The following is a 13921-nucleotide window of genomic DNA, read 5'->3' as shown; positions in this document are numbered from 1 at the left end:
TGTTCAGAAGAAGGTCCAGCAGAGACTGTACTTCCTGAGGCAACTCAAGAAGTTCAACCTTCCACAGGAGCTGCTGGTCATCTTCTCCACTGCCATCATTCAGTCTGTCCTGTCTTCATCCATCTCAGTGTGGTTTGGATCATCCACAAAACAGGACAGGTCCAGACTGCAACGAAGAATAAGGTCTGCAGAGAGAATAATCAGAGCTGACCTTCCCTCCATCCAGGACTTATACAGGTCTAGGGTCAGAAGAAGGGCAGCTACCATCTCTGCAGACCCCACACACCCTGCACACAAACTGTTTAGGCTTTTACCTTCAGGTGGCGCTACAGAGACAGTTTCTCCTCCAGGCTGTCTCTGATGAACACAATGAACACCTCACAGCCTGAGTAGTCAGCTACTCTGCTGGGAAACTAAATAAGCATATTTTCACTATTATAACCTGCATTGATCTTTCAATCTCATATTAATAATATTATCTGGTCTGCTTATTTCCACCTTCGCTCCATAAACCGCCACCATCCGTCCCTCCCTGAACTCCACCTCAAAACTCACCTTTTTAAATCTGCATATTGCCTGTAATTGTTTTTATTATTTAAGTTCAGTTGCTGGTGTTTTGCTGGTTTATTTTCCTCTGTTTGCTGTTTTTAACTTGTCAGGAACAGTGAGTGTTCTGAAAGACGCTGTTAAATAAAATGTATTATTATTTTATATATATTAAAAACCACACACACACTTTTACATACATCCTTCTTCATTTATTTTTACACATTGTGGTCGTTGTTTGGACTGATGTTGACATTTGTGCTCACAAACTTGGCCAATAAAGTTGATTCTGAGTGTTTCCACAAGGGGGCGCTTCATCCTCAGATGCCAACCTCTTCTTACACTAATGGAGGACCTCTAAGTTGCTCAGCCTGCCTGAATCTGGTATTAATAATGGACCTAAAGAAGACATTTAAAGTGTTGCAGAGTAAATAAACAGGAGGTGCTGAGATTTACACAGAAACATGAAGTGGCCAACCATCCTGATTAACCCTGTCTTATAATAAGATATGTGATTTCTAAAGACTAATATTCAGTCATTTTATACATTAGGAATTAATTTTGGTGACTAAAGGATCCTGAGGGACACATTTTTTTATAAATATACAGTTTAACTTTATGGTCCGGTTTATAAATCCTGAATCAGAACTAGCCGTTTTTGTTTCTCTCCAGGAGATCCAAGCTTCTCTGAAACCTTCTAATCTTCATGTGGTCTGTCTGGTCTGAGCTTCAGATACAAAATCTGCCACATTCCACAGAGGACGACTTTGTGTTTGCATGAGATAAACCAGGCAAAGAGGACAAAAGTCAAGTGCAAAGGTCACCCAGAGGTGTGTGTTGTGTGGGTTTGTACCTGCAGAAGCCAGGAAGCATGTGATGAAGCAGTGTCTTTAACCTGAGAGGTAGGACTTTGAGGACAAGGGTTTGTTCTCTAGATGTGGTGATGGTTTTCCTCAGACGGACACTGCTGCTTCGTTACCTGCTGCTGACCACCACGCTGGCTCTCCTCCTCTTCATCAGCTCCTTTTGGCTCCGTAAGTTTCCTCTGCTACTCAGGCCTGTCTGCCATGTTGGCTCCACCTACATGTAGTTTTACAGTTAATGGTGCCGCATTTAAACGCTGGGCTAATGTTAGCTCCAGGTTTTAGATATTTACTCTGGAACTCAGCTGCTGGTCATTCATGTCTTAAGATAATTTTTAGTAACAGCGTTTATTAATCGAGTTAAACTTTAATCCCCTATTGGGCCAAATCCTTTTAGTGTCAAACACATCGTCAGTCATTTAAAATATGAAGCGATAAACATTTTTACTTATTCATTGAATTGAATTGTTTGACCTTTCAATAAAACTAAAACCAGGTTATTTTACACCAGTAAAATCAAGTCATTCTCTTCTGTTCATCTGATGTTAGCTACCTAAAGTAACAGGTCCAGAAGGGACACCAAGGGATCTCTGTCCCATTACCAGGGACACAATGATCAGCCGCAGAACCAACTCCTCTGACTCCTGATGCAGAGAAAGGGTGGCTCTACTGCTAACTGGACACCCTACAAAGGCTTGAAGTCAGAACCTTTCTCCTTCTATTGTGATCCACATCTTATGGGTATACAGGTCCTTCTCAAAATATTAGCATATTGTGATAAAGTTCATTATTTTCCATAATGTCATGATGAAAATTTAACATTCATATATTTTAGATTCATTGCACACTAACTGAAATATTTCAGGTCTTTTATTGTCTTAATACGGATGATTTTGGCATACAGCTCATGAAAACCCAAAATTCCTATCTCACAAAATTAGCATATCATTAAAAGGGTCTCTAAACGAGCTATGAACCTAATCATCTGAATCAACGAGTTAACTCTAAACACCTGCAAAAGATTCCTGAGGCCTTTAAAACTCCCAGCCTGGTTCATCACTCAAAACCCCAATCATGGGTAAGACTGCCGACCTGACTGCTGTCCAGAAGGCCACTATTGACACCCTCAAGCAAGAGGGTAAGACATAGAAAGAAATTTCTGAACGAATAGGCTGTTCCCAGAGTGCTGTATCAAGGCACCTCAGTGGGAAGTCTGTGGGAAGGAAAAAGTGTGGCAGAAAACGCTGCACAACGATAAGAGGTGACCGGACCCTGAGGAAGAAGGGCCGATTCCAGACCTTGGGGGACCTGCGGAAGCAGTGAACTGAGTCTGGAGTAGAAACATCCAGAGCCACCGTGCACAGGCGTGTTCAGGAAATGGGCTACAGGTGCCGCATTCCCCTGATCTGGGCTACAGAGAAGCAGCACTGGACTGTTGCTCAGTGGTCCAAAGTACTTTTTTCGGATGAAAGCAAATTCTGCATGTCATTCGGAAATCAAGGTGCCAGAGTCTGGAGGAAGACTGGGGAGAAGGAAATGCCAAAATGCCAGAAGTCCAGTGTCAAGTACCCACAGTCAGTGATGGTCTGGGGTGCCGTGTCAGCTGCTGGTGTTGGTCCACTGTGTTTTATCAAGGGCAGTGTCAATGCAGCTAGCTATCAGGAGATTTTGGAGCACTTCATGCTTCCATCTGCTGAAAAGCTTTATGGAGATGAAGATTTCATTTTTCAGCACGACCTGGCACCTGCTCACAGTGCCAAAACCACTGGTAAATGGTTTACTGACCATGGTATCACTGTGCTCAATTGGCCTGCCAACTCTCCTGACCTGAACCCCATAGAGAATCTGTGGGATATTGTGAAGAGAACGTTGAGAGACTCAAGACCCAACACTCTGGATGAGCTAAAGGCCGCTATCGAAGCATCCTGGGCCTCCATAAGACCTCAGCAGTGCCACAGGCTGATTGCCTCCATGCCACGCCGCATTGAAGCAGTCATTTCTGCAAAAGGATTCCCGACCAAGTATTGAGTGCATAACTGTACATGATTATTTGAAGGTTGACGTTTTTTGTATTAAAAACACTTTTCTTTTATTGGTCGGATGAAATATGCTAATTTTGTGAGATAGGAATTTTGGGTTTTCATGAGCTGTATGCCACAATCATCCGTATTAAGACAATAAAAGACCTGAAATATTTCAGTTAGTGTGCAATGAATCTAAAATATATGAATGTTAAATTTTCATCATGACATTATGGAAAATAATGAACTTTATCACAATATGCTAATATTTTGAGAAGGACCTGTAGGTGAGGACTGGAACATAGATGACTGGAGAATGTAGACCTTAGCCTTTCTGCTCAGCTCTTCACCACCACAGACCAGAACAACACCCTCATTACTGAAGACATCTATCTGCGTCCCTCTTCATCCCACCATCACTCATGACCTGAATTAAAATAAAGAAATAAATATAATGTAAAAACAGATAGTTCCAATTTCTAGTTCCTGTTATCGGACATGCAGCAGTGCTGCAAGCGGTGAAGGGACGACTGGTTTAAACCCACATAAAGGGAATAACAATAATCTAATAGGCAAGTTGATATAAAAACATGGATTAATCTACTAGGAGGAAAATAAGGCTTTAACAAGAAGAAAAAAGCTCATACTGACAAATGAGCTGATTGGTGAAATTAAAGGAGGAGAAAATAGAGTGACTGTATGACAGAAGAATGTTACTGGAAAGATCTGACCTCCCAAATACCATAACCTCTGTTTTATTACTGTTGAGGTGGAGGACGTTGAGTTTATCTAGGTCTTTAAATCAGAAAGACAATCCAGCAACAGTTTAAAGAGATGTTTGGTTTTTAATGAATGGACAGATAGATCAGAATATCATCAGCAAAGCCGTGGGAGGTGATGGGCAACATGCTGCTGAGGCTGAGGAGCTACTCCCCTGGAGACAGAGTAACCCAGAAAAAGCGATCCACTGTTGTCTTCAGAACATTGCCTCAGAGGAGTCCAGTCTCATCCTGACTACTTCACATCTAACCACAAGCCAGCCCAGTTTACCCATAAAGCTACAGCTTCAAGACACCAACAGAACCACATCATCTGCAAAAATCAAAGAAAAGACCCTAAGGTTCCCAAACCAGGCAGCTTCCTCTCCTCGGATACACCTTAAGATCCTGGCCATGAGCACCACAAAGTGGATCAGAGAAAAGACGTGGAGCCAAAACTGTGGACAAAAACTCTTGGTTTGGTTATATGGAGACAGGGGCGTCACATGATGGCTTTAACAGGTCTCTCTTGAAAATGAAACCTCGAGTCTTAAAGGAACTGACCTGTATGGATACCTGCTGAATGAATGAATTCCTACAACCTCCACAACTAAAACCCTCAAAATCTTTGAAGGACATGAAGCACATTAGCCTCTAAAAGGAAACTCTTCTGGACGGGTAGTTTAGCAGATCAGGGTGGTAGTCCTAATTTCTACATAAAGGACCAAAGGGTTTTCTAAATGGGATACGAGTACACAGCTCAGCCTGCCTGGCGATGTTTAGTACTAGGTGATGAAGAGGAGTCTCTGATTAATTGCTGAACCTCAGATTTAGGAGGAGCTGTGTGGCTTTCACCTGGGTGGAGGAACAGTAGACTAGATCTTTACCTTTTCTAAGGAGCTCATTACTGAACATCTATTCCATATGTGATCTGTGGATCTGGGCCTTCGTGCATTTCTTTTTTTAAGCAAGTCTCAATTATTTCTCTTTCTGAATGTAGAGAATCACAAATATCATCTTTTTTCTGACTGCTTGACGAGTTTCAGTTGAAAGGACTTTCTTTGTCTTGTTATATAAAGGTTCACATTTATTAAATCATCAGTAACGTTCATTTCTTTTAGGGGAGCCAGTCATTCGATTCCTTTCTGTTTGTCCTCAGCTCAGGGCGACCAAAGAGACTGCGGCTCGGTGTGGCAGCCATGTTTGATTTACTACAGCCAAACGGTACCACTGACAAACACACAAACCCATACAGAACAAAGCAAGTACTCCCATACAGTGACACATACAGGACTGTGAAAAGTATTTCCCACTTTACAGATTTTTTCTGGTTTTCCTTTTTGTTTCACTTAAATGTTGCAGATCATCATATTTTATTAACTTTTTATTATTAGAAACATAACCCGAGTAAATACAAAACGTATTTCTTTAATGCAGATTAGACTTTGAAACCGACCAAGCCCCATGTGTAAAAGTAATGAAACCCACCAGGGGTTAAACTATCTAAAAGAGCTGAATCTATCAGTCCTTTTATAGGCTTTGGACCCTTAGAGAACCACAATGAAAACCATCATCCACAGATGGAGAAAACATGGAACAGTGGAGAACTTTCCCAGAAGTGGCTGACCTACCAAAAATACTACAAGTACTCATCAACAACTAATCCAGAAGGTCCAAGAAGAACCCAGAACAACATCTAAAGCTCTGCAGGCCCCAATTACCCCAGTTAAGACCAGAAACAAAAAGAAAACACACTGGGCAGAAATGGCCTCCATGGGACAGTTCCCAGGCCTGAACATCTGCTGACCCAAAAGAACCAAAGACCCATTTCACATTTATTAAGAAACATCTTGACGCTCCACAACATCTTGGGCAAATATTCTGAGGACTGACGAGACAGATGTGGAACTTTGTGGCCGGTGTGGGTCTCGTTACATCTGGTGTGGAACTGACAAAAGTATTGTCATACCAACATTCAACCACGGTGGTGGTAGTGTGATGGTCTGGGACTGCTTTGCTTCTTCAGGACCTGAGTAAACTGTTATAATTGATGGAACCATGAATACTGCTTGCTAGCACAAAATCCTGAAGGAGAATGTCCAGCCATCAGTTCATGACCTTCAGCTTTGAATGACCCCCACCCCGGCCTAATCAAAGTCTGGACTCAAATCCAAATGAGCAGTTATGGCATGATCTTAAACCAGTCATGCTCATAAGCACTTAGTTAAAACAATTCTGCAGAGAAGAGTGGACAAAAATACCTCCAAGGTGAAGTAAAATAATAATTGTCATTATTTCTGGCAGTTTTGGCGCAACCAATTTATTGGTTTAGGGGACAGTTGCTATTTAACAAATAAAAACAAAACAATTAAAAATGTATTTACTCGGGTAATCCTAGTCGATAATCCAAAACATTTATTGAAAACAGAAACCTGGTAGGAGGACAAACCTTTTCTTTCACAGTTCTGTAATTAAGGCATACCAAATAGATCACAGTACATTACTTTCTTCACCGCTGTTGCAAATTAAAGACATCAGAAATATAAAGAACATAATAAATGACGGCTTTTTAAAAACTGGTAATGGTTTTCTAGCCTCTGGCCCCACCCATCCTGGGCGAATGGGCGGAGCAAGAAGAAGACTCGCCCTTTATCAAAGAATGCCCTGGACAGTCGTTTCAGGCCCGGAAGCTCCTACTTTATCTCAGGTCCAGCCTGGCTGAAGATGGCGAGAACATCCTGCTGGAGCCTTACCTGCTCAGCTGGGACCAGCTCCTCAGGTAAACAAGCTTTATGTGTTTAGAGATCTAAAAATGATCAATACTGGAAATATGATGTGACTGAAGTGTGTATTATGACATCTACTAAAGAAAGACTTTGTAAAACGTTCAGGTAGCAGTCATTTCTCCGGGACTTTCAAAATACAGGCCACAATATCCACAGTTAGAGATGATTGTCTGGAACTTTCTTGAACCTTCCAGTCTCATTGGGTACTGTTTGGACCTGTACATGTACTTTCCCAGAATTTCAACATGCAGAGTTTTGACAAATAACTGGTTTAAACTTGTAAATAAAAGTCAACAATAATAGTCGCAGCAAGAAGAAAAAAATGAGACACTGGTATTCAACGGATTTCCATTATTGTAAAGGAGTACGTTGAAGTTTTCTCTCATTTAGTCCTACCCCCAAGAGATACAGTACAGACCAAAAGTTTGGACACACCTTCTCATTCAAAGAGTTTTCTTTATTTTCATGACTATGAATATTGTAGCTTCACACTGAAGGCATCAAAACTATAAATTAACACATGTGGAATTATATACTGAACAAAAAAGTGTGAAACAACTGAAAATATGTCTTATATTCTAGGTTCTTCAAAGTAGCCACCTTTTGCTTTGATTACTGCTCCACACACTCTTGGCATTCTGTTGACGAGCTTCAAGAGGTAGTCACCTGAAATGGTTTTCATTTCACAGGTGTGCCCTGTCAGGTTTAATAAGTGGGATTTCAAGCCTTATAAATGGGGTTGGGACCATCAGTTGTGTTGTGCAGGAGGTGGATACAGTACACAGCTGATAGTCCTACTGAATAGACTGTTAGAATTTGTATCATGGCAAGAAAAAAGCAGCTAAGTAAAGAAAAACGAGTGGCCATCATTACTTTAAGAAATGAAGGTCAGTCAGTCCGAACAATTGGGAAAACTTTGAAAGTGTCCCCAAGTGCAGTCGCAAAAACCATCAAGTGCTACAAAGAAACTGGCTCACATGAGGACCGCCCCAGGAAAGGAAGACCAAGAGTCACCTCTGCTGCGGACAATAAGTTCATCCGAGTCACCAGCCTTAGAAATCGCAGGTTAACAGCACCACGTGTCTTTATGCGGGGCAGAAGAGGTGAACGGATGGACTCTACATGCCTGGTTCCCACCATGAAGCATGGAGGAGGAGGTGTGATGGTGTGGGGGTGCTTTGCTGGTGACACTGTTGGGGATTTATTCAAAATTGAAGGCATACTGAACCAGCATGGCTACCACAGCATCTTGCAGCGGCATGCTATTCCATCCGGTTTGTGTTCAGTTGGACCATCATTTATTTTTCAACAGGACAATGACCCCAAACACACCTCCAGGCTGTGTAAGGGCTATTTGACCAAGAAGGAGAGTGATGGGGTGCTGCGCCAGATGACCTGGCCTCTACAGTCACCGGACCTGAACCCAACCGAGATGGTTTGGGGTGAGCTGGACCGCAGAGTGAAGACAAAAGGGCCAACAAGTGCTAAGCATCTCTGGAAACTCCTTCAAGACTGTTGGAAAACCATTTCAGGTGACCACCTCTTGAAGCTCATCAACAGAATACCAAGAGTGTGTGGAGCAGTAATCAAAGCAAAAGGTGGCTACTTTGAAGAACCTAGAATAGAAGACATATTTTCAGTTGTTTCACACTTTTTTGTTCAGTATGTAATTCCATATGTGTTAATTCATAGTTTTGATGCCTTCAGTGTGAAGCTACAATATTCATAGTCATGAAAATAAAGAAAACTCTTTGAACGAGAAGGTGTGTCCAAACGTTTGGTCTGTACTGTACTTTTCTGTTCTAGAAAGTACCTCGCAAGTTCAAGTCACATCATAATACAGGCTGGTTCCTGAAAGTTCCCAGTAAGTTCTGGGAACATAACCAGCAAGTTCCAGGAAAGTTCCAGCAAAGTAATCCAGGCATCCAGGAAATCCAGAAAAATGTAAGTACCTAGCAAGTTCCAAGTTACAGGAAAGTTCCCTACGCATACTGGGATGTGTGGGGTGTATTACATAGTGCTGCAGGTTGAAATACAAATAGCAAATTCATCCAGTTTTCCTCCTTTTTATATGGATGATGGACAACACTCTGCTTATTATTTCATTTGTGATTAATCCAAACAGCGCAGGCAGGAACTGAGTAGCTTTGGCAGTTGCTGGCTAGCTTATCACAACAGTTTGTAGTTAGGAACTTCATTTAATTAAAAGTCTAAACCGAAACCCAAGTTTAAACATTCAATATTTTACTTTTTCATCCTCAGCTTCATGGAGTCTCTGGGAACGATGGTCAGTTTCTTTTCTCAGAAAGTGAGAGAAAAGACGGATCTGATCCGAGAGCTCTCCCTGAAACATAGTTTAGAGTTGAATGGGAAATCAGCTGGTTCTTCTAGACCACAAACCCCTGCAGCATTTGGATTAAAAACTGGGGTAAGACCTGATGTTCATGCCAATAACATGTCAAGACCAGAAAGAACTACCATTCCAGAAAAGTTTTTCAAAACATTTCCTTTAAAGGTGTATCAATCTGTTCGATCCATGGTGGAGGCAGAGCTAAAAGCGGGCCTGGTCAACTACTCCTATCGTACAAATTCAGGCTCCAGAACCCTGCTACGGCTGCATCGATCCCTGAACTGGCTGAAGATGCTGTTAGAGGGTTTGTCTGAAGGACCAGACTCTGAGGGACGGTACAAAACACCTGGAGAGCTCGGCAGGTATCAAAACTTTTACAAATTAAATTCCAGTAAAAAAGGAGTAATCTTTTAAATAGTTATGTGGTCATTTCTAAACAATCTGAACTCCATCATTTAAGGGTGAGAAAGATTACTGACATTATGTCAATACTGTGGACAACCTGGAAAATCACCCCAAGTTCAGACTGTGCAATGATCTGAAAAATGATAAAATAACCAAGAGCTCACTGTCCACCAGCCCCGGTTAGCATGCTATATGGAAGGGATGAAGAGCAAAGTCAAACATGAACACAGCATCATGACTTTACGAAGTTGCATATGAATAATCCAGAAGATCTCTGAGGCGATTACCTTTGGACAGATGAGACCAAGCTAGAGACGCTTGTCAACAATGCAGAGCACAGTGGAGGACTGATGAGTTTTAAAGCCACAGAACCTGAGCACCAAACAGTCATGAGTCAACCATGAACTCCTCTGTATGCCAAAGTATTTTAGAGTAAAACGTGAGGCCGACAACTGAAGTTTGGTCCAACCTGGGTCTTCCATCCATCGTCTACACCCGTTTATCCTTGCAGGGTCACTGGTGCCCATCTCCAGAGGTCACTGGGCGGGAGGCGGGGTGCACCATGCACACACGCTCACACCTTAGGACAATTTGAGTCCAATAACCCTAACAGTCATGTTTTTGGACAGGGGAGGAAGCCAGAGTACCCTGAGAGAACCCAGGCATGCACAGGGAGAACATGGACACTCCAGGCAGAGAGACCCCAGGCCAGGATTTATCACTACCATGCAGCCCCAAACTGGCTCATCAACAGATATATGATCCCAAACACAGCAGCAGATCTACAGCATAATGGTTGAAATGCAAAAGAATCAAAATTTGTCATGGTCCAGTCAAAGTCCAGACTTCAAACTACTTGAAATGATGGAACCCAATAGAGCTGAAAAGAAACTTACCTGTAAACCACAAGGGACTGAAACATATGGAAAAACAAGTGGGCCAAAAGTTATTCCTGCCAAAGGTGGTTCTACAAGCTTTTGGATCATTGGGTGTACTTTTGCTTTTCATATTTGTTATATAAATAATGACAAGTTGCTGTGTGTCACATTAAATGCTCTACGTCGTGTATTTATATTCATCTGTGGTTGGATTTTTCTCATGTTTACCTATTTTTCTTGCTCAGAGATGCCTATAAGGTGGCGCTGGCCCCCCACCACCACTGGATGCTCCGTCAGGCCGCAGAGATCGTTTTCCTCGCCCTTCCTGACAGAAAGTACTTCCTGCAGCTGGTGTGTGTGCAGAAGCAGGAGGAGGCCACGCCTGTGCTTCGCATCATCGTCCACGCCCTCTCGCTAGTGCACACAAGGACTCAACGAATCCTAGAGAAGTATAACATGTTGGAGCTGCCCTGAACAGGAGACGCCATCCTCCCAACACCTGACATCCTGTCTTTACCCACACAGGAAGGAAATAATAGACTTTAAAAGTACCAGTAAGCTTAAATTAAAGAGACTGAATCCTTTTCTTATGTTGATGCTGTAAAAATTCATCCCTTATTTCAATAGGTGTTATTTTTCTTAGTCATTAATCGTTACAGATTTTAGCAGGTGATCAAAATGTGAAATATGTAAGAAATTGTGCCTCAGTCAATGTGTCACTGCCATGTAGAATAACATATTCATATTCAGCATGTTCTGAGTTTTCTATTGGTTCTCTTACTAATGTAGGATGAACTTGACGATGGATTATTATTTTAAATAGAAGCTTTTTGTAGAAACCAGGGACTCAGGAAGTACCTGGTTGCTATGGTGATTACCAACATTTCTGAGGAGCAGGCGGAGACAGACGTCAGTTTCAACCCTGAAACAGTCTTTATATGAAGGGTCTACGACTGTTGTATTAAAATGTAAACAAGAAGAACCCTCTGCTGACCACTTGTATAAATGTTTACATGTCAGCATCTGTTGTGATACTCTTTGACCTTTGACCTTTTGAGTGTCTTGGTGTTGTCTCGAGTGCAGTTCTACTCAGACACGCTGGACTCAGGATTGTTTTGTCAATACCAGTCAAGACTACATTTTCAGCATTCTTTCTCCACTGCATCTTCTTGTGAAACTCCTGCCTGCATTTAGATACACTCAGTAAAGTTTCTTCAACACTGCTACTTGCGAGACTACATCCGGGGACGAGAAACCAAGAAGGAAAAACATTTTCCAGAGCAAATATGTGGATGTTTTTCTGGCTGTGCAACAGATAGACCCAACGCTCAGTGAGGTACGTCCTCGGCCTCCACCTGTCACCTTCAGTCTGCCTGAAGCTAATGCTAAGTCAGTTGGCATTTAGCTAGATGGATCCGCTCGTCAGAGTTGTCCAACTTGTTACCAACTTGTCTGATTGGACCAGTTACATGTAGATAAACATAAAAGTTATAGATCTCCTAAATGTTGTGCGGAGCAGCTAAAAGCTTAGGTGAACATGTGCAACCAGTTACTTAGGAGTCCTTTTATGGGTTAGCTCGCTAATGAGATGCAACACACAGATTTAAATTTACATTATCATCATTACAGCAATGGTCTTCCCTTGGTTTGGTCTTGGACTTGGTCACACCTTCCTCAAAGTCTTAGACTTGGTATTTTTGAGTCTTAGACCCAGGTAGTGTTGATAACAACACCGATGATGTAAGACATGGTAAAGAGAGCCTTCAGTTCTGGTTTTGAACTAAAAAAGTCAGGGCTGAAATAGAATAGGTGAATGAATGTTTGAGTGTGTGCGTGCTTCATCCTGAAATCCCTTTAGCTGTTGAAGGTACACTTAGCAAAAGTTGACAAAACTGCCAACATTTCCTGTACATATGCAGATAAAACAGCGGGAATTAAAGCTGTTTTTATTAAAAATGTTTGGGAATATAGAAGACATTAAAAATAATCCAACATTTATTAATCCAACATTTATTAATCCAACATTTATTAATCCCACATTTATTCTTCAGCTGTATATAATCTGCATATTGCCTTAATGTTAAGTTGCTGGAGCTCTGTTGGTTTATTGTCCTTGGCTGTTTTTAAATTTTAACTTGTCTTGTACAGTGTCTTTGAGTGTTATGAAAGGCTTTTTTACAAAATGTATTATTATTGTTAGAATTTTGATTGTTGATTAATTAATATTTATCAAGAATTATAATTTAAAATCATAATTTTGAGAAAAATTAATTTCTTAACCAACAAAATCCTTGTTTATGAATCGAAATCAGAGATGTCCTCTGGTGTTGTTATTGTGGCTCAAAGCCCTTGATAATTACAATTGTTAAATTCTCAGTAATAATCGATACTATTACTAGATGTCACTGTTTAATCAGCCGTTTCACCGCAGGTGGAAAATCTTCCACCTTATTTTGACAGACAAATCACTCTTGCTCAAAATAAACACGAAAGCTTTCTCTTTATCTACGTGAATATTTATTAAATCAACAGCCCTGATACACCTCGCTATTCCAATTCAATAATCTTCACCTAATCACACATGCCAATTTCTACACAAAAGGGGTAAAATATCTAACTAAAGAAAATAAAATAGCATTGAGTGTGTATGACATCAAACCAGCAGTTATGGTGCCACAAGACAGAATATGGTGCTGAACGAAGCTTTGGGTGCGGCCCTCACCAGGCGCAAAGTATCATAAAACCCCCAAAGTTGGGAGCTTAGAGAGCACACAAAGAGTCATAAAACTTAATAAAACCAGTAAAAGAAACACACAGGGTGCAGACAAAGAGATGGTGATTTTCCACCGTGAAGTTCTAGTAGTCCAATGTTACAGTGTACCTGTGTCCAGGTTTTCACACAGTAAAACACAACCATCCAGTCCAGCAACCATCAAAATTCAATAAGACATTTCATGCACATACAACCTCGAACACATTGGACTATAAGTGGCGATTCTAAATCGCCCTAAAATCCTACTCTATCATGCCCAAGCTATTTCTAATAGAAATAAAAACAGAACGGAATTACTTGGCTTCGTCTTCTCTGGACCAGAGGGAGAGAAGGAGGGAAAGAGTTTCCACCAATAACTCAGGAGACGTCCGGCTTTCCTCCTTTGGCAAAAGTGGAAAAATATGAGGGTCCGTCAGTTGTCGACTGGAACAAAAACAAGGGTGAAAATTTCTCTGGCCTTCCTATTCCAGGAACCTCGTTCATGAATTTTCTTCTCGTTGGCCAACGAGGGAGAATGAATGAAAGTCCACGTGGGATTTTC

General features: G+C 41.4%; 1 protein-coding gene across 1 annotated transcript; it reads left to right on the top strand.

Moving 5' to 3' along the window:
* The first annotated feature begins 1357 nt into the window (after positions 1 to 1357).
* Positions 1358 to 12862, top strand: gltpd2a (glycolipid transfer protein domain containing 2a). Its single transcript, XM_047386871.1, has 6 exons — positions 1358 to 1580; positions 5348 to 5412; positions 6783 to 6967; positions 9237 to 9402; positions 9490 to 9686; positions 10853 to 12862. The coding sequence occupies exons 1-6, from the start codon at positions 1490 to 1492 to the stop codon at positions 11079 to 11081; spliced, it is 933 nt and encodes a 310-aa protein (XP_047242827.1). The 5' UTR covers positions 1358 to 1489; the 3' UTR covers positions 11082 to 12862.
* Positions 12863 to 13921: the final 1059 nt, after the last annotated feature.

The sequence above is a fragment of the Girardinichthys multiradiatus genome, chromosome 14 (genome assembly GCF_021462225.1).
Source record: "Girardinichthys multiradiatus isolate DD_20200921_A chromosome 14, DD_fGirMul_XY1, whole genome shotgun sequence".
NCBI classification, from domain to species: Eukaryota; Metazoa; Chordata; class Actinopteri; order Cyprinodontiformes; family Goodeidae; genus Girardinichthys; species Girardinichthys multiradiatus.
This window is presented reverse-complemented; position numbering and strand designations above follow the sequence as displayed.

What these genes read in the sequence shown, in the direction of transcription:
- gltpd2a (XM_047386871.1), top strand. Translation starts at nt 1,490, where the DNA reads ATGGTTTTCCTCAGACGGACACTGCTGCTTCGTTACCTGCTGCTGACC. An exon ending in AGCTGGGACCAGCTCCTCAG is followed by an intron (nt 6,968 to 9,236) that starts GTAAACAAGCTT and finishes TTTCATCCTCAG; the next exon opens with CTTCATGGAGTCTCTGGGAA. An exon ending in CATTTGGATTAAAAACTGGG is followed by an intron (nt 9,403 to 9,489) that starts GTAAGACCTGAT and finishes TTTCCTTTAAAG; the next exon opens with GTGTATCAATCTGTTCGATC.